At 36.7% G+C, this 18,611-nt stretch overlaps 2 protein-coding genes across 5 annotated transcripts; one reads left to right on the plus strand and one right to left on the minus strand.

Moving 5' to 3' along the window:
* Positions 1 to 364: 364 nt before the first annotated feature.
* Positions 365 to 13,763, plus strand: LOC111408880 (AP2-like ethylene-responsive transcription factor At2g41710). Of its 4 annotated transcripts, none has more exons than XM_023038697.1 (5): positions 365 to 592; positions 10,393 to 10,475; positions 10,625 to 10,673; positions 11,289 to 11,403; positions 12,196 to 13,763. In XM_023038697.1, the coding sequence occupies exons 1-5, from the start codon at positions 568 to 570 to the stop codon at positions 12,206 to 12,208; spliced, it is 285 nt and encodes a 94-aa protein (XP_022894465.1). In that variant the 5' UTR covers positions 365 to 567; the 3' UTR covers positions 12,209 to 13,763. The 4 variants fall into 4 exon arrangements, with proteins under 4 accessions (XP_022894465.1, XP_022894466.1, XP_022894464.1 ...); XM_023038698.1 differs by having other exon boundaries at positions 11,289 to 11,338; positions 11,918 to 13,763; XM_023038696.1 differs by having other exon boundaries at positions 11,289 to 11,338.
* Positions 13,696 to 15,429, minus strand: LOC111408879 (ethylene-responsive transcription factor RAP2-4-like). The gene has a single exon (XM_023038694.1). It carries the CDS (start codon positions 14,923 to 14,925, stop codon positions 13,942 to 13,944), a length of 984 nt encoding a protein of 327 aa, XP_022894462.1. The 5' UTR covers positions 14,926 to 15,429; the 3' UTR covers positions 13,696 to 13,941.
* Positions 15,430 to 18,611: the final 3,182 nt, after the last annotated feature.

Consider the following 18,611-nt stretch of genomic DNA (forward strand, 5'->3'; position numbering starts at 1 on the left):
CAAGTTGGCCATTACGAGGAAAGTAGGTAATTATAGGACGATCAAGCAGTTTTTAGGCGATTGATCACAAAGAGATCGTCCATGAAGTATAAAAGGGAGAAAAGATATAGAGCAAATGATCGAATAAAAAACTCTCGATCAAAGAACATGTAATTTTAATTTTCTTAACTTAGATTTAAACACTTTTCTTTCAGTAATTCGTGTGCTTGCTCCCCTTGGAAGCACATTATTTTTAATTTTCAATTGTAAAGTTATCGCCAATAAAAGAATACCCCTTTTTGAAACTTTGTTTCAAGAGGTTTGTTCCTTACACAATCGTCAAGATTCTTTTTAATTGTTAGCGACTAACACGCGAAACAACTTCTTTACTGTTTTCATCTGTTCCTCTTAAACTTCCAGAAAATCCTTAACGTATTCTTCCAAAAATTCTAATTCCTTCCTGCGAAATTTGAATACTGAAAAGACCTTTGAACTTTTGCTGAGTATTATTGTTCGAACATCGTTGCCTCTAATGTTAACCTTCCGGTTTTTCTCTCGTGACTTTGTTGAAATCTTTCCTCAAATTTTATGACGAAGGGAAAAATTTGCCCAGGTAGTCTACCGAGACAACTTGAAGTATCTTCATCTTTTGCCTCTTGTTGTGTATGTTTGTTCCATTTGTTTTATTTGTATTTCTATTTGATCCATTTTTTTCTGTAGTCAGGTTTCACCAAATTTCAGTGAGATATTGTGTTTTGTTAATCTCTTGCTTCTTTTGTGTATATTTGTTCTATTTTTTCTACTTTATTTTTACTTGCTCGATTGCTTATCTGTGTTTAGGTTTACCAATTTTCAACGAAATTTTTTGTTACTTCCATCTTTTGCCTCTTATTTTGTATGTTTGTTCCTTTTTTACCTCTATTTTTATTTGCTTCATTACTTCTCTTTTGTGTTTATGATTACCAATTTTTTGTCAGATTTGATGTTCAGTGGAAAGTGCTTATTGCAAGTATGCAAATGTATTAGAACTTAGTAGTTATTAATTTTTATGCAAGATTGTTTACTTATTTACAACTCGTTGAACTGAGAATTTCCCTTCTATTTGTCAGTGTAGAATTAAATAGTTAATTACGTTTTATTCTTTGCTCCTTTGTCAGCTGGCACTATAGTTGACATTCAATTGATACACTTGGGACTAGTTGTGGCAACAATTCCTTTGATGCTTTCTAGAAGACCGTTTTTTCCTTTCGTTTTCCTTTCCATTTGATTTTTATTTGAATTTCTCTCATGGCCTACTCAGTACTCAGACATAAAAAACCTGAGTAATCTGAGTGCAAATTCTCTTTAATCACATCACGATTGGAATTCGGAATTGAGGAAGAATCAATATCAATGGAGTCCTCTCTGTTCGAAGAAGCCTCACATGTAACGTTTGCAAATGTAGTCTCACCACCTTCCGCCATTGGTTACTCTTTTTGTTCACTTCTTTAATTGTTTACAACTTTTTGTTTAATTAATTGTGATTCTGATAATTCATTGTATATCGAAATTCGGATCATTTGCATCTGGATTCTTTTTCCTTCTTTGAAGTTAATTTTTAATGAGCTGATTGCACTGGGTTGAAAAGATATTTTATAGTTTGTTGAAGAAATTCTTGTGTTCTAAGTTTTTTATATGGTGATGTTTCATGCAATTTCTGTAAAGGTTTAGTTTTTGTGAGTAGTTTAGGATATGGCAGATGTTGTGTGATGAATGTGAAGGAACATGAAAGGGCTCAATGGTTTTTGAGAATTTAACTAACAAAGTATGTTGAGAAGAGATGAAGTTTGTAGTGGTGGTTGAGAAATGGAGTATGTGTTGATCAACTGTTGAAAATGGAAGATGCAAATTACGTGCTTGAATCCGAAAAGGAAAAGTGAAAACCCTCAACTTTTTGTTGATTTCCTTCTTTTCTTTAGCTGTATTTTTTTGAGATTCAAAAATCTGTATTCAATATTTTTTTCTATTGTTCTCGTCAATGAGCCTTTGATTGTTGTAGAAAAATATTGTCTTCGGATGTAAATTTTATATTTTTATTTTATATTTTATATTTTTTTTATCAAAGGGGTTTTATGGATAAACTTTAAAAATGATTTGAATGGTGATTTTCTTCTGGATTCATACAACTTAAATCGGATGCTCTTTTTTTGATGTTCTACAAGTTTTGACTTGTAGCCATCTATTGCGATATTTCTCCTTTTCGTTTTCAATTTCTACTATCAGCAGGTATGACCACTTGCAGTTTGTTCAATTTTTTTATCGTTGGCAATGTCATTTGTTCATTTTATTTATATGTTAATTTGTTTTTATTCAAATTTTTATCCTACTTTATTTGTCACAAGTATCTCTGTTAAAATTTTACAATGTGGTCCGTATGTTCTTTCGTGTCCCATTCTTCAATATCCTTTTGTTCTCTTCTAGTCAATAAAACAAGTTTTGACCTGAAAAGGCTCGTTGTCGTATCAGATTTTATGACCGGATGATGAAGTTTTCTTTTCATTGTGTTTGCTATAAAGGAAGTTATATGCCTATCCTAAAATCTATTTTCTATTATTTTCCTTTGTTATCAACTATTTGTCTTCATATTTTCCTAAAAGTTGCTTGCTTGATACATTTGCACCATTTTTATTATTATTGATTATGCTAAATAGTGAAGCCTCCATAAATTCATTAATGGGAAATCGAACTATCGTAGCAAGAATTCCTTACAGTGATTTACTTTTATATTGAGTACGAGTTGGATGTCCTTTATTATTTTGGGCTCATAAAGATATGTTCATTTTATTCTGGAGACTATAAATTCTTTGATGTTCATATAAGTATTAGTATCTATGTTTTGGTTTCTTTTCTGTATAATTAACATGTGTGGTACTTAGTGAGGAGTACAGTAACATTTGCCTCTGTTTTGTATATCCTTTGCTTGTTATCTATATTCTGTCAAAATGTATTGAAAATGCTAATTTTTCTGTTTTTTCTTTCCAAGTGTGAAATCTGTTGGTGATATTTATCTCAGGAAACTCAAGTTTCATAGAGATCAGGTTTTTCAACAATTTGCAAACCATTTCCCCATGAAGAGACCAGTATAACAGCTGAACCCTCCATTTTAACTAGAGAGCATAGGCCACACAATTTGTTTTTAATATATCAGAGTCAGTTGTAAGTAGTTAGTGAATTAATAAACTTTCAGATTTTTGTAGTTTTTCAAAATGTGAGTGATGTTGTTCGACTTAAAAGGACTGTGGAAGGGAAGAAAGTGAACTCAAATAACCTTGGAAGTAGTAATTCGAAAATCTCTACATCTACAAGAGTGGTTCTTAATGGTCTCAAAAGCAACAGTACTTACTTTTATAACTTTGTGTTTAATTATTTGTTTTAACTCCACTTTGCATAATTTTCAATTCATATATGTAACTAATAAATAATATTAATGTGGTGATGTTAATTATCAGCTAATCAAATTTATATTGACAATAATTTGTGGAAATCTGAATCCTCGATTAGATGTTCTTGCCTTTTGTTGTAATGGCTAGATTCCCAAAGTTGTTTCATTGCAGCCTCTAAACTGCTCGTCGGATAAGTATAACTGCCTCTTTATCGCATTTTAATAGGTGATCGAGATCCCATTAAAACATTTTGGATGGATTACCTGTCTTTTGCATCTATTAATATGCTGATTTTTACATTCTAGGGAACTAATTGAAGTTTCTTAAGAAAACACATCATAGATATCTCATTCATTCCGCATCTTAAAGACAAGCTATTAGGGACGTATGGATGAATGATATATGAAGTTGCTGTCATTTTCTTCCTTTGTTATTCTTAACTTGGTGATGAGGACATCATTATAGTTGGACTTTTATTATTATTTCAGTATTTTAGTTGGACTTTTATTATTGTTTCAGTTAGACTTTTATTTAAGTTTATGTATTTTAGTTAGGACTTAAGTAATGAGCTTGGCCCTATATTTCTAGGTTTTTATTATTTAAACCTATCTTGGTTTGTAATTTTGGACGATGAATGGATTGAGAATTATTGGTTTGGCTGCTGCCGTCTCTTCTCCCTCTTCTGCCCTATTTCTCCTCCTTCTTCCCTGTTTCTCTGTGTTCCCTCTTCCCCACCATCCTAATTCTGCATCAATTTGGTATCAGAGCCAAAATCCAACAGTAACAGAATCCCACAACCAATTACCCCACGGCTGAAATCCGTTCAGTTAATCCCCAGTCAATTATCCCCCCTTTGAAACCGCCAATTTCTCCTATTTCATATACACTTATATACACACAACACAACCCACTGCAGACAAGGACGACCAGTTTCCCTCACGACTGCCAATACACAACCCTCAAGATCGCGACTTTCACACTCGCGAGCCGCAACCAATACAAACCCCAACCAAAAGAAAGCCCGTCATGCAGAACTTAAAGAGCAGAGAAGTCTGACCAGAATTTTTTCCGTCCACCGTCGCCCTCCAACTACCACCCTGCAGCTTACACAAATTCCTTATAACCCACCGAAATCACAGCAACCAAAAAAACGGAACCATCGCCTGTTCGAGATTCACAAACCTGCAAATTCGGAAAAAAAAAAAAAAAAAAAAAAAAAAAAAAATAGGTATCGTGAATTTTAAATTTTCTGACATCATTTACAGGTTCATTTTAGTTGACTGTTCAGTACCGCACCTTGACGAGCACGGAATTTTCTATCTTGGCATCTCAGGGCTTAGTAGTTCAGAACGTGGAGACATTCGACGCTGGGACGACTCAAACCAACAGTACTCAGGGAGTTCCTGATCCTATTCATTTTTTGTTGACGCTATTTCTTTATTTTAGAATTGTATCAATTAATTCGTTGTGTGCTGGCCATTTGATAATATTGCCTTCAACCTATTCGATTGTATTTCACGAACTAAATTCCATTGATGTGTACTAGCCCTTTGATAATACTGCCTTAAACCTATTCGTTTATATTTCACGAACTAAATTACATTACTCAATCGTTTACCCCACGTGACTAGACCTAGTATTTGGACATTTGCTTTTCTATTTTATTAGCATTAGTAGTACTAGCTTGCGAACGAGCCATAAGTAACCCCAAACTTTAAATTGACAAAATAACAAAAAAATAAATAAATAAATAAATAATAATAATAATAATTTCAATCACTAATTCTTCGGTTGGCACTAGTTGATTGTTGATTATTGATCTCAGTAGTGCACTTTACGTAGTCGTGTTACCGTGTATGCAATTGCGTAGTGGTCGCGTTACTGCCTCTAGCTCTAGTAACCTTACCATGGACCCCGCCCAAATTGAGGCCCTCACCAGACAGCTTGCACAATTACAAAATCAACTAACAGCTGTCCAAACTGAGGTAGCCGCTACTCGTGAAGAGAATAGAGCCCTAACTGCTAGGTTGAATACTCTTGACCCAATCCCATATTCGGCCGAGGCTGAGAACTCTGAGGCTTCCATTAATAGGCCTCATCGTCGCCCACAAGGTGGTCGACACCACGCCCGACATGGTCGTAGGGAAGGGAAACAGGCTCGGGAACGAGAGCGGGGATATTATCGTCATGGTACACAATCTCCCCCTCGCCACAAGGAGCGCCTCTTTCGAAATATTAAGTTGGATGCCCCTACGTTTGACGGTTGTCTAGATTCTAGTGCATTCAATCAATGGGTTAGAGATATGGATCGCTTCTTTGCATGGTATGGGGTCCCGGATTTGAAGTTAACTAGCACTGCTCAGCTCTTTTGGGAGAGTGTTGAGGACTTCCTTGAAAGGCGTCATGCTCCCCCTGTTGGGAGCTGGGATGAAATGAAGCATCGCCTTCAAGAAAAATATTTACCCCAATCTTATAGGGGTAACTTGCTGGATCAATGGAACGCACTTACACAAGGTAATCGACCTGTGACCGAATATGTTGCTCAGTTTGATGAGTTTCGAATGAAATGTCAGGTTGTTAAGGATGAAGTTATGACTTTGAGTAGGTTTAGGCAAGGCTTTAGAGACGAACTTAGGCGCGAGCTTGTCCTTAGGGGTGTTACCACTCTCGACCACGCCTACTCTTTCGTTCGGGATTATGAATTAGTGATTAGGACACCGTATAGAAATCGTAGTGACTCCCGCACTACAACCTCATCTGCATCCACGCCATCCCCTAAGTCTAGAGGTCCTCCTCCCTCTAATACTACCCCTGCATTGGATAGCAAAGGTAGAGGTTCTGAGGTTTCAAGGACATCCTCCCGTTTGCAATGCTTCAACTGTAAGGGTTTTGGTCACATTGCTTCTAAGTGCCCTAGCCGAGCCCTAGTTCTGGACGAACGTGAGGATATAGTCGTCGAACCACTAGAGGATCAGGTTTATGAGCCTAAGTTAGAAGAGTTTGAAGACTTGGAGGACAGTGAGGATACCTTCTTAGGTTGTATTCAGGCTAGTCCCATTATCCCACATACACCCAGAGTCGGTGTCGTCCGTTGCACCCTCACCCAGCCTAAGGATGCGGACGATTGGCGCCGTCATGCCATCTTCCACACCTACATCAAGATTAATAACAAGGGCTGTAAAGTTATCGTGGATAGTGGTAGCTGTATTAATACGGTTTCGAAGGCTACTATATCCCGTCTAGGGTTGAAGCCAGTTCCTCACCCCCAACCTTATAGTGTCTCTTGGGTTGACACCTCCTCTATAGCTGTTAAGGAGCGTTGTTTAGTCCCTATCCAGTTCCTGGAGTATAAGGACCATATAGGTGTGACGTTATTTCGATGGACGTCGGGCACATCATCTTAGGACGACCTTGGCTATTTGACCTAGATGTAACCATATATGGTCGATCCAATTCCTGCTCCTTCGTGTTTAATGGAAAGAAGATTTACCTTAACCCACCACCCCCAAAGCCGGCTGGCTCACTAGAAGCGAAGAAAAGTGTGGAACAAAAGGGGTTGCATATCATTAGTCCTACAGAGTTTGAGCGTACAATTGTTGGTGACTCAATTGTGTTCGCCTTAGTAGTCATGGAGGTTTCATCTAACTCCACAAGTGAGGATACTGCGGAAGTCCAATCGATCCTTCAGGAGTTTCGAGATGCCTTTTCAGAGGACCTACCTGATCATCTACCTCAGCTAAGAGATATTCAACATGCCATAGATTTCGTCCCCGGCGCATCCCTTCCAAATTTGCCACATTATAGGATGAATCCTACCGAGCACGCTGAGCTCCAAAGGCAAGTGGATGACCTTCTCAACAAAGGATTCATTCGTGAGAGTTTAAGCCCATGTGCTGTCCCCGCCCTATTGACGCCCAAAAAGGATGGATCTTGGAGAATGTGTGTGGATAGTCGCGCTATCAATAGGATCACGGTGAAGTATCGTTTTCCCATTCCCAGGCTTGATGATATGCTGGATATGGTGGTTGGCGCGACAATCTTTTCAAAGATCGATCTAAAGAGTGGGTACCATCAAATTAGAATTCGCCCAGGGGATGAGTGGAAGACCGCGTTTAAGACGAAAGATGGCCTTTATGAATGGCTGGTCATGCCTTTTGGGCTAAGTAATGCGCCGAGTACCTTCATGCGGGTAATGACACAAACTCTTCGGCCGTTCATGGGTAAATTTCTCGTTGTCTACTTTGATGATATCCTCATCTATAGTAAAACTAAGGAGCAACATCGTGACCACGTCAAACAACTTTGCTCTACCCTTCGCGAGACTAACCTGTATGCTAATGTCAAGAAATGTTCCTTTTTCACTGATAGCGTAGTTTTTCTGGGGTTCATTGTCTCGTCGACAGGGGTGTCTGTTAACCCTACTAAGATTCAGGCAATAATTGACTGGCCTGAGCCTAAGGCCATTCATGATGTCAGGAGCTTTCACGGCTTAGCTACGTTTTACCGCCGTTTTATTAAAGGGTTTAGCACTATTATGGCGCCTATCACGGAGTGCATGAAGAAAGGGGACTTTGGAGTTGAATGTGACGCTTCTGGGGTAGGTATAGGCGGAGTCTTAAGTCAGGATCGTCACCCTGTCGCCTATTTCAGTGAAAAGTTAAATGAGGCCAAACGACGATATTCAACGTATGATAAGGAACTGTATGCGGTGGTCCAGGCTTTGCGCTATTGGCGCCACTACTTGTTGCCCCAGGAATTTGTCCTTTATTCGGACCACGAAGCCCTCCGTTACCTCAACTCTGAGAAGAGATTAAGTTCTAGGCATGGACGTTGGATTGAATATTTGCAGGCCTATTCATTTGTTTTAAAACACAAGAAGGGCGTGGAGAACCAAGCAGCTGACGCGTTAAGTCGTCGTGTCTCCCTTTTGTCGATTATGAGTGTCAAAGTCATTGGTTTTGAAAGGCTTAAGGAGGATTACGAGGCATGCCCAGATTTTAAGGATATCTTTCTCGATTTGCAAGGAGGACAATCAAACAGCATAGATGGCTTTCGACTTGAGAAGGGTTATCTCTTTCGAGCCAATGAATTGTGCATCCCTCGAACTTCAGTGCGAGATTTTATAGTGTGGAAAGTTCACGCGGGAGGGTTAGCCGGTCACTTTGGGCGTGATAAGACCATTGAGGAGGTTGAACGCCAATTCTATTGGCCTAGTTTAAAGAGAGATGTGGCTAAAATTGTTAATACATGTAACACTTGTCAATTGGCCAAACAGAAGAAGCAGAACACAGGCCTATACACTCCTCTCCCCGTCCCCAATTGTCCTTGGCAAGACGTTAGTATGGATTTTGTGCTAGGACTGCCACGCACCCCAAAGAAGCATGATTCTATTTTCGTGGTTGTCGATCGTTTCTCGAAAATGGCTCACTCTATCCCCTGTAGCAAAACATCGGATGCGTCCAAGGTTGCCATGTTATTTTTTAATGAGATTGTCAAACTGTATGGGCTTCCCAAGACCATCGTGTCCGATAGGGACGTTCGCTTCACTAGCCATTTTTGGAGGACTTTGTGGCATAAGATGGGTACCAAATTAAAATTTTCTACAGCCTACCACCCTCAAACTGACGGTCAGACCGAAGTTGTTAATCGGAGTCTTGGTAACTTATTACGTTGTCTGGTCCGGGAGAACCTTCGAAATTGGGATTTAATCCTTCCTGTCGCTCAAATCGCGTATAATAGCTCCGTAAATCGTTCATTAGGTATGAGTTCATTTGAAGCCGTTCACGGATACAAGCCTAGGAAACCATTAGGTCTCATCCCTATGTCCCCACAGGCTAGAGTGTCAGTATCAGCCGAAGCATTTGCACAACACCTTCGTGATTTGCACATTGAGATCAATAAACAACTTGAAGCTAGTAATGCAAATTATAAACTACAAGCTGATTTACATAAACGACATATTGAGTTTAATGTTGGGGATTACGTTATGGTTCGCATTAGGCCAGAGCGGCGTCTACATGGACCCGCCTCCAAATTGCAAGCTCGTAGTGCTGGTCCTTTTAAAATTTTAAAGCAAGTTGGTCCAAAATGCATATATTGTCGACATTCCATCACACATTGGTTACCACCATACTTTCAATGTTGAAGACCTTGTAGCTTATAAAGGCCATTTCATTCCCTCAGATGATCCCCCGTTACCTCCTTTTGTGGACCTTGATCCTAATTTTTTGGCCCCCTCTAACCCACTACCACCTCTCACAGCACACACAGATAAAATTGATGCTATTTTAGATGAAGAAACTGTGTTCACTAATGATGGAGAGGTTCAGCGCTTCCTTGTTCGTTGGGTTGGTCGACTTGATTCTGATTGTGCATGGATCTCCAGGGAGACACTACAACATTTGGATCCAGATTTGCTAGAGCTTTATCGGAGTCAGCAGGATCTTTCTTGGTCCAGATCGCCTCCCGTCCACCCAAGGGGAGTTGATGAGGACGCCAGGTTCAGACCGCCACTGACGCATTTCTACAGACGCCGAAAGAAACTTGCCCAACCACTCAGCTTATGGTTGGGAGATTGAAGAGAGTCTACGGTGATATATCCACTCGACAGGGTCGAGTTTTCTCCCACTCCGGGAGAGTTAATGAGGACATCATTATAGTTGGACTTTTATTATTGTTTCAGTATTTTACTTGGACTTTTATTTAAGTTTACGTATTTTAGTTAGGACTTGAGTAATGGGCTTGGCCCTATATTTCTAGGTTTTTATTATTTAAACCTATCTTGGTTTGTAATTTTGGACGATGAATGGATTGAGAATTATTGGTTTGGCTGCTGCCGTCTCTTCTCCCTCTTCTGCCCTATTTCTCCTCCTTCTTCCCTGTTTCTCTGTGTTCCCTCTTCCCCACCATCCTAATTCTGCATCACTTGGAGCACATAAATAAAAATGGCATTTCGACTTATATTGACATTTTACTATATCAATGGCTCTAGGGGCTTATGATGACGAGGAAGCTGTAGCGAGAGCATATTATCTTGCTGCTCCATGGGGCCCTGGAACGCTCACAAATTTTCTTGTAACAATCATAAGTACTCTGAGCTTTGTGTTTTAAGTTCTTTGATTTATAACCTAACAGTTAACTGAAATTGTTTAGAGGTTAGCCCTTTTATTTGTAGTCATCCCAGTTGGTTTTGTTTACATGTATCTATAAAATTCATTGGGCAGGTGAAAAATTATACGAGAGCCCTTGAAGAGATGCAAAATATTTTCAAAGGTGAGTTTTTACTTTGGGTATATACCAATGATATCAAAACCAGCCTGGACTGGCCGGTTCAACCGGTAAAATTGGGAATCGGGCCCAAAATTTGGCCAATCATGCTCGGTTAACCGCTTAAAAATACATCAAACCAGTTGGTTTAACCGTAAATTGGTGAATGGTCTCGGTTTTGTAGTTTTCCCAATTTTTTTTTTTTAGTTTAAAAAAAATTTCAACTTCATGAATGAGCCTCATAAACAACAATTCAAAGGCTCATAGAGAAATATTGGATGACATGCTCATTTTTTAGATACACCTCTCAAATAGTTTCATAAACTTCCAATGTGGAATAGTATATTTTATAGATGCACATGCACTTCTCTCCAATGATTACATGAACTTTCAATGTGGGGTAGTGGCATAACAAAAATGTTAAACAAATTATAGGATAATGAATCTAATTAAAAAATTATTAATATGAAAACTAAAAAAAAAATTTATTGTTTTCATAGTATTTTATTATTTTTGTGTACATTTATTGCATCTGATTCGATCCCGGGTTGATTTTCAAAACATTGGTATATACTCTGAATTGATGTTCTTACTCTTTCTTATAAAGCATTTCTTTTGCAGAAAGAGCAGTGGTTTCTCAAGGGATCTCCAAATACCGCCCCCCTCTCCAAGTATGCTTTTGTACATTCATTTTTCTTTTATATGCGAATGACAGCTGTACAAGGCATGACTGTAGGTTAGTTACCATCCATATGCCCCTTTATCCGGAAATACTGGTTTTAGTTTCTTGATATGTTAGTTATCATCCATATGTCCCCTTATCCAGGTGTGCTTTTGTACATTCATTATCCTTTTATATGCGAATTATAAGGCATAGATGTAGGTTACTTATCATCCATACATCCCCTTATCTAGAAATGTTGATTTTTTTTTTTTTACTTAAAATCAAGAATAAATTAAGTTATCCAATGGTGTTTGGACAGAAATTAGTTAAAACTAAGTTTACTATTTTTAGGCTTAGTCAAACTTTTTTCATCTTCAACTCTTTGTGTGCATTGCTAACTTGAACTCAAAGACTTAATATATGGCAACTGTAATTTGATTTCGTGTGCATTTGGGAATTTTGGTCGAAGCACTTCTTTCGTTTTTATTTTGCTTATATGCCGTCGACCCCAGCAAGCCCTATTCAATTGCCTTTTTGCGAGATTGCGTTCATGACAACTGGAAAATGATTGCATTGATTTTCTCAGCCGCTGTCAGGTTTAAAACTTCTTTAGGGCTATGGATGGGTTGCTGCACGTTCGTATGTGGGTAGAGAAATTTTTTGTCTTTAGTAAGATATCAAATAGAATCACTTATAGTGGATTATATACTATACTGAACCGGAAGCATACCACTACTAGAACTCAAAATTTGTAACACTGTTTTAGAGCAAAATAGGGGCTTTGCTGTTGAAATTAGAGATGTTACGTTTCTAAATTGTATGAACCATTACAATTTCTTATCCAAAAGATGCAATTTGATGCAGCCAAACATGTTGAGAAAAAAGACACCGAACCAAATTCATTTCCAAAAACCAGCAGAGGAAAGCCTGCAAAATGGTTTTGTTACCAGTTGGAATAAATAGCCTAAGCAACATTTCTTCCAATTTAAGCGGGGGTGGAAGAAACCATTCATCAACAGGCTGGCTGCTTCTCTGTACTTTGACACAATTAAATCAACGTGAACCGAGTCTTATTTTGAATCTTCTTATTTACCATACTATGCTTTGGAGTTGGTTCTTTGCATATAAGTTAGAATATTGATCTTGTCTTTGGGGTATAGTATCTTCAATTTCTTCCCAAGTTTGTCAATTCTGTTACTTCTAATTGTTTTTTTTTTTTTTTTTTTCTTTCTCTCATTGTTACTGACATTTCTTTTACTTTTTTAATTCCAATTCTGTTCAATGTTTTTTAATAAATAGAGGAAAGATTTGCATCTACTCTTCATTTCTCTCGAAGGGAAATCGTTCGAGGAAATTGGAATTTCATTTTCGACTGTCTTCTTGAAATTATGTATCCTACAAAATACTTTCCACACTCATGTACAGAACTGCAACAATGCTAACTTGTAGAAATGTTCTGCTTGAAGTACTCCCATTCCCACCTCTCTTCTTTGAAAGAACTTGAAAGTGTTTGTATAAAAGCTACATGAGGTATAATAACTATTTTTCTAGAAATTATAAGCATCGTTAGTAGAAGATATTAAAAATACTGATAAAAAGCCATTGGTCAACTCAATAATAATATTGTGTATAGGTGATTTTGTTTTCTTTTATATGGTTTACAGAACTCCTCATATTGAAATTCCAACAATGTGTTCTTATATTAAAAAAGTGAACCATCCTTGATACTAATAGTATTAGATTTTATATGAACAATGAATTTTCAACGCGCATGTCATTCTTCAATTTTTAACATTTAAAATGCTAATATTATCTTAAAAATAACAAAGCAAAAGGCTAGTAAAAGGAAAAAAGAGCGAAGACTAGTGAGGTTTTGGATTTTGTTGAGGTTTACAGTTCTAAAGAAAAGGGACACATTCAACCTCTCTCTATCCAATCCAAGTGGATGAGATTGTTTTGTCAATTAACGTTCGACCCACAATTTTTTTAACTTTCCACATATGGTTGAGAGATACACCATTAGTCATGTGCTCGTCTCATGGATTAAATGCTTGTTCAATTTTTTTATTATTTTCAAAAGATATTTCTTCTATTCATTTTAATCAATATATTCTTCAATAAAATAATATTACATACAAATTCAATATTTTTTAATCACATATTATTCATTAATCTAACATTTGAAAATACATTCTTAACCTTCACATCATATGCACGTTCTTAGATATAAATTAACTTTTACTTTACATTAATTTTTTAATTTTAATTTTTACCTGACATGAACTATATATTATACTTCATTAGCCAAATTTCATTCATAATAAATTAATAATTTCAAATTAGATAAACATTACATAAAGAACAAAGGAAACATGAATCAGAGTTCTTTCTCTCAAGCAGGCAACGTTTAACCCCAAATAAAATAAAATAAAATAAAATAAACAAAAAAATAGCTAACCAGTTGAACTGAATCAAAACTAATAATAGTAAGGTTAAGTTCTGCAATTGCCTAAAACTCCACTGCCGGAGCTCAACCTTAAGACGGACAGACAAACACCTATTACACAACAATTACAAAGAGACCGACATAAATTACTACACATAATAGATTTATAAAGCCGACCAATCGATTTCATATGATGGGTATTTCTCCAGTGAATTCATGTCCCACGGCGAATCCTCCTCTGTGAACTCCAGGAATGTAAGATCCGAGACCGGTGATGACCCACCCGACCCATCACTCTCGGACGCAGGTTCAACAACATTCTTGGTGGAACTTTCCTCTGCAGGGGCCTCCACGGCTGGTGACGATTTTTTGGACCTTCCTTTGGACTTCTTGGAGTCGATGCTCTTGCCCTCTGCAAGATTTTGGCAAATAGACTGCAATTTGGCGTCAACGGAGGCATGAAGGGGCTTGTACTCCCCAAACTCGCCGCCGATGTGGGATCCGTTGTGGCGGAGGTGAGGGAAGTTCAGCCTAGCAAAGTCTCCACGCAGCTTATACGCCGCCTTGTCGTAGGCCAACGCCGCCTCCTCCGCCGTGTCGAAGGTGCCAAGCCAAAGCCGGGTGCGGTTCTTTGGCAAACGGATCTCAGCGACCCACTTCCCCCAGTGGCGCTGCCTCACTCCTCTGTAAAGCTTGGTGGGCTTAGGAGGAGAGCCCACTTGTTTCATGGGAACAGGCTTTGGGCCCAAGAAGTTCATGTTATGGGCCTGTGTGTTAAATGGGCCTGAGACCATTTGTTGCTGGTTTTGGAGATTGATCCGTGCTTGGATTTCTTGGATCTGGGCTTGGGTAAGGTGGTTGAGCCCAATTGAACAAGGCTGTTGATACACAAAGTTCCCACTATCCAAGTTCAAATTGGGCTGGAAATTTGACTCTACTGGGTAATAGCAAGAATTGAAGGGATAAGAACTGGAGGTAGAAGGAGAAGAAGAAAAGGAGGAGGAGGAAGAAGGTAGATTGGAAGGAGGAGAAAGAGAAGTGGAGGAAGCACTTTTCATAAAAGGTTCAAGTGCTTCCATTAATTCACCACCTCTAAAGGGATCTACAACTGACGCACTGCTACTCCAAAAATCCATTGCAACTGCCATACTAGGGTGGAAAAAAAAAAGTTACCTGTTTCTTAATAAAATCAAAGAACACAGGTTGTGTTTTTACAGAAAAATATTAACAATAAAAAAGGTGATTTTTTTGTGACTTAGAAAAGCGGATTAAAAGAGGTCTACAAATAAACAACCTCTCAGATCCTGTGGCTAAGTAAAATACAGCCAAGAAACGAATCAGAAAAAATAAAAATAAAAAGATCTCGATCTGAAAACACCTGGCTTTCTGATAATCTTGCTCTAAGTTTGCTTTTTGTTCATAAGAAAATCAAACCAGTAAAACAAACCTGTAAACTCGAAAGACAGATTGTTCGCAGAAAGGGATCAAAGAAGCGGGGTGATCCAGAGGGGGGGGTGGGGAAAGAAAATATTGTTGAAATCAAATTGAAAAGAAAGACAAAAATCGAAAAACTCTCAGAAATTCTTGATTTTAGTATGTGCAAAGTGTGTGCTAGGTGAGAAGAAAACCTCACTTTTTCTCTGTGGTGTTAATCTCTTCACCCGCTTCTTTATATAATGGCTCCGGGCCACTGCTTTCTCTCTCTAACTTATCGTGTAAAACGCGCTTTTTCACATTCTCGCCACTATTCATTTAATTAATTTACACGGCGTTTCAAGTAGTTGTCTACAATGGTCTTGTCTAGCGTCAGCATTTGTTTGTGTTAAACCAATGAGGATTAACATAGTGTACTAGGAACTGACAGGTGCCTTGGCCTTTACTGGCACTGTCGGTCGGCTCACTTTTTTTGTTGACTGTATTTATGCGTTCACACATGGTTGTCTCTTTCAGAGATATATATATATATTTATTTTACATCAAAATATATATACACACACACACATATATATATATATATACATACATAAATGATTCGATGATATGGCATACCAATTTTGATCTCCATTTTAGGAAAGAGTTAAGCTTCTCAAACATGAAATTTTGAAACAGGAAATGTTGACATAGCGCAAGGAAAAGGTAGGATCTATAGCCTAAATGGAGGATAATATATGGCCATAGCAGAATCAAGAAAAGATCGTTGGGTGCTTGCTCGCTCTTCCAAATCAAGGATGGAAATAAAAAATTATATCGTAATAAAAGGAATTCGCTTTCTTAATAGGCGAAACAATTGACACAGACTCAGTACCGTCAATAATAATTTTAACTACAAATTTTATGGAATTCAAAATTTTTATATCAACTTTTCAACTATAGTTTTTAATTTTTATCAACTTTTATGAAAACAAATTAATAGGGTGTTTGATACCTATTTTTATGGAAAAATGAATTTTAAAATAGTAAATTTATTAATAATGTGTGGATGAAAAATAAATAAAAATTTTATTTATATATAATATTATTTTAATAAAGAATCAAACAGGGCATAAATCTAATTTTTAGCAAAGGCATATGCGGGCTTCATTTCTTTAGACGCCGTTCACGTGACTTGAACAATAATGTAGGAAAATACCAAAGCAAGTTGGCAGCGATCACGTGCCTTTTTCTATTTTCAATTCGTTTTTCTTTTCTATTTTCGTACAATTAAATTAATATTTGTACATAGAACAATAAAAAAGTAATTTATAATTATGCTAAGTCACGTGATAATGTAGTGCGCCAAGTAAGGCCAACTTCTTGTGGCCGAGGAAATTTGGACATGCAATTATTTATTTGTTTTTAGCTTTGTTAATTTACTACCGCTTATTGATGGCATGATTAAAAATATAATACAATATCTATAGCCGTAAGTGCGATGTATAAGAATAATTTCTGGAATGTGATTGAAGTCTATAATGAAAGATCAACCACAAACGTCGATATTTTAAATTGAGTCAAATGTACAATGTGATATCTTAAGAATTGTCATTAACATAATGAGAAGAATTAATTGGAGATAATTGAGATTTATGACAAAGATTAAGCACGTAATGCGCATAATCAAGACAAAAATGGAACTCTCTTGAAGGATGAGTGATTTTCTCAAAATAAAGTTCGAGTTACATTGTCTAAAAAAGCATCTGAATTCTTAATAATTAGAAGAAAATCAAAGTAATTATCGATCTATATGTTATTATGAACAATATTATCGTGTTAAAACCAAATCACAACGCTTTGACTCGTACGAGTTCAAGCCCTATAGCAAATTAATTAAACCTGCCGACACCCAAAAGGCCATTTGCATCGCTATCCCAGCCAACAAAACCCCAATTGCCACCAAAGTCAATGAAAGGAGAAAATAAAATTAAATGGGAAGAGAAAAATAGATACCAAGTTTTAAACAATCTTAAAATCCAAGTCAAATGTAAACCCCACCACCATTATTACCCATGTTAATGATTGTGCATCCCAATGAAAAATAGTTGATACTGCTAAGTTATCTCCAATCCTCTCTGAAATTTTGTACCATTTTACACTAAATTTTGTATCAAATTAAATATCATATTTAATCATTACACTAAAACTCGTACCAAATGAACAGTGTTTAATCATTTTCTTCACTTTTTTTAACAATTTATTTATTTTACAAATATATAAAATACTAAACAAATAATTACGTTAATAAAATTTATTTTAAATGTACATAATATTTTTTTGTTTTTATTTTAATTAATTCATTAACTATTATTTTTTTACATTATTAAAATTTATTTTAAATGTACATGATGATGATAATGATGATGATGATTTATCTGTATTAAAAAATATATAAAGCAAATGAGACAAATGAGTCGTCAATTTGTTTGGCAAATAAAAAATGGGGTAAAATTGACTTTGTGTCATTTTGTGCAAAATAATGCAAAAGTGAATAGTGTTGCACCACCAAAATGATGCAAATTTTGATGCTATATTGGAGGTCATTTGCACCAAAAATTGGTGCATTTTGGTGCCTTCTTTGAAGATGCCATAACTACATATTTAGATAGATTTTGTTGATCTCAAGATCAGGTGATATTGCGGGATCTAATTTCAATTTATTTCTCATTCACGCCTATATTATCTACACATTTGAGCAATCATGTTAGACTGTTGTGATGATTGCACCAATATTAGAACTACAATCACAAGCAATCTAACGTAATTGTCCAAGTCTACTATAATTTACATGTGAACGAAGAGAAGATGAAATCTGTTGTATTACTCGACATCGTCAACTTTCGAGGTCAACATATAACTTTCCTGGGGAAACTCATTTTTCACAAAAAATAAGGCCCTGTTCTCTTTACCGTTTTCGGGTCGTTTTCTGTTTTAGATTTTTCAAAACGGTGAAAACGTGTTCTCTTTCCCGTTTTCGAAAACGAAAAAACAAATTCAAAATACAAAACTGAAACACAAAGAGAACACCCCCTAAAATCCTTAGGAGTTGCTTTTTATTAGAGAGATTTCAATAAATTTAATAATTTTAATTAAAGGTCAACATATAACTTTCCTGGGGAAACTCATTTTTCACAAAAAATAAGGCACTGTTCTCTTTACCGTTTTCGGGTCGTTTTCTGTTTTAGATTTTTCAAAACGGTGAAAACGTGTTCTCTTTCCCGTTTTCGAAAACGTTTTCGAAAACGAAAAAAAATTTGTGAAGAAAACACAAAACGACTTTTTTGTCGTTTTGGGCGTTTTCAGTGTAAAACTTGAAAAAATTGAAAACGCGGGAAACACTTCTTTTTTTTTTTTTTTTTTT

The sequence above is a fragment of the Olea europaea genome, chromosome 14 (assembly GCF_002742605.1).
Source record: "Olea europaea var. sylvestris chromosome 14, O_europaea_v1, whole genome shotgun sequence".
In the NCBI taxonomy this organism is placed as follows: Eukaryota; Viridiplantae; Streptophyta; class Magnoliopsida; order Lamiales; family Oleaceae; genus Olea; species Olea europaea.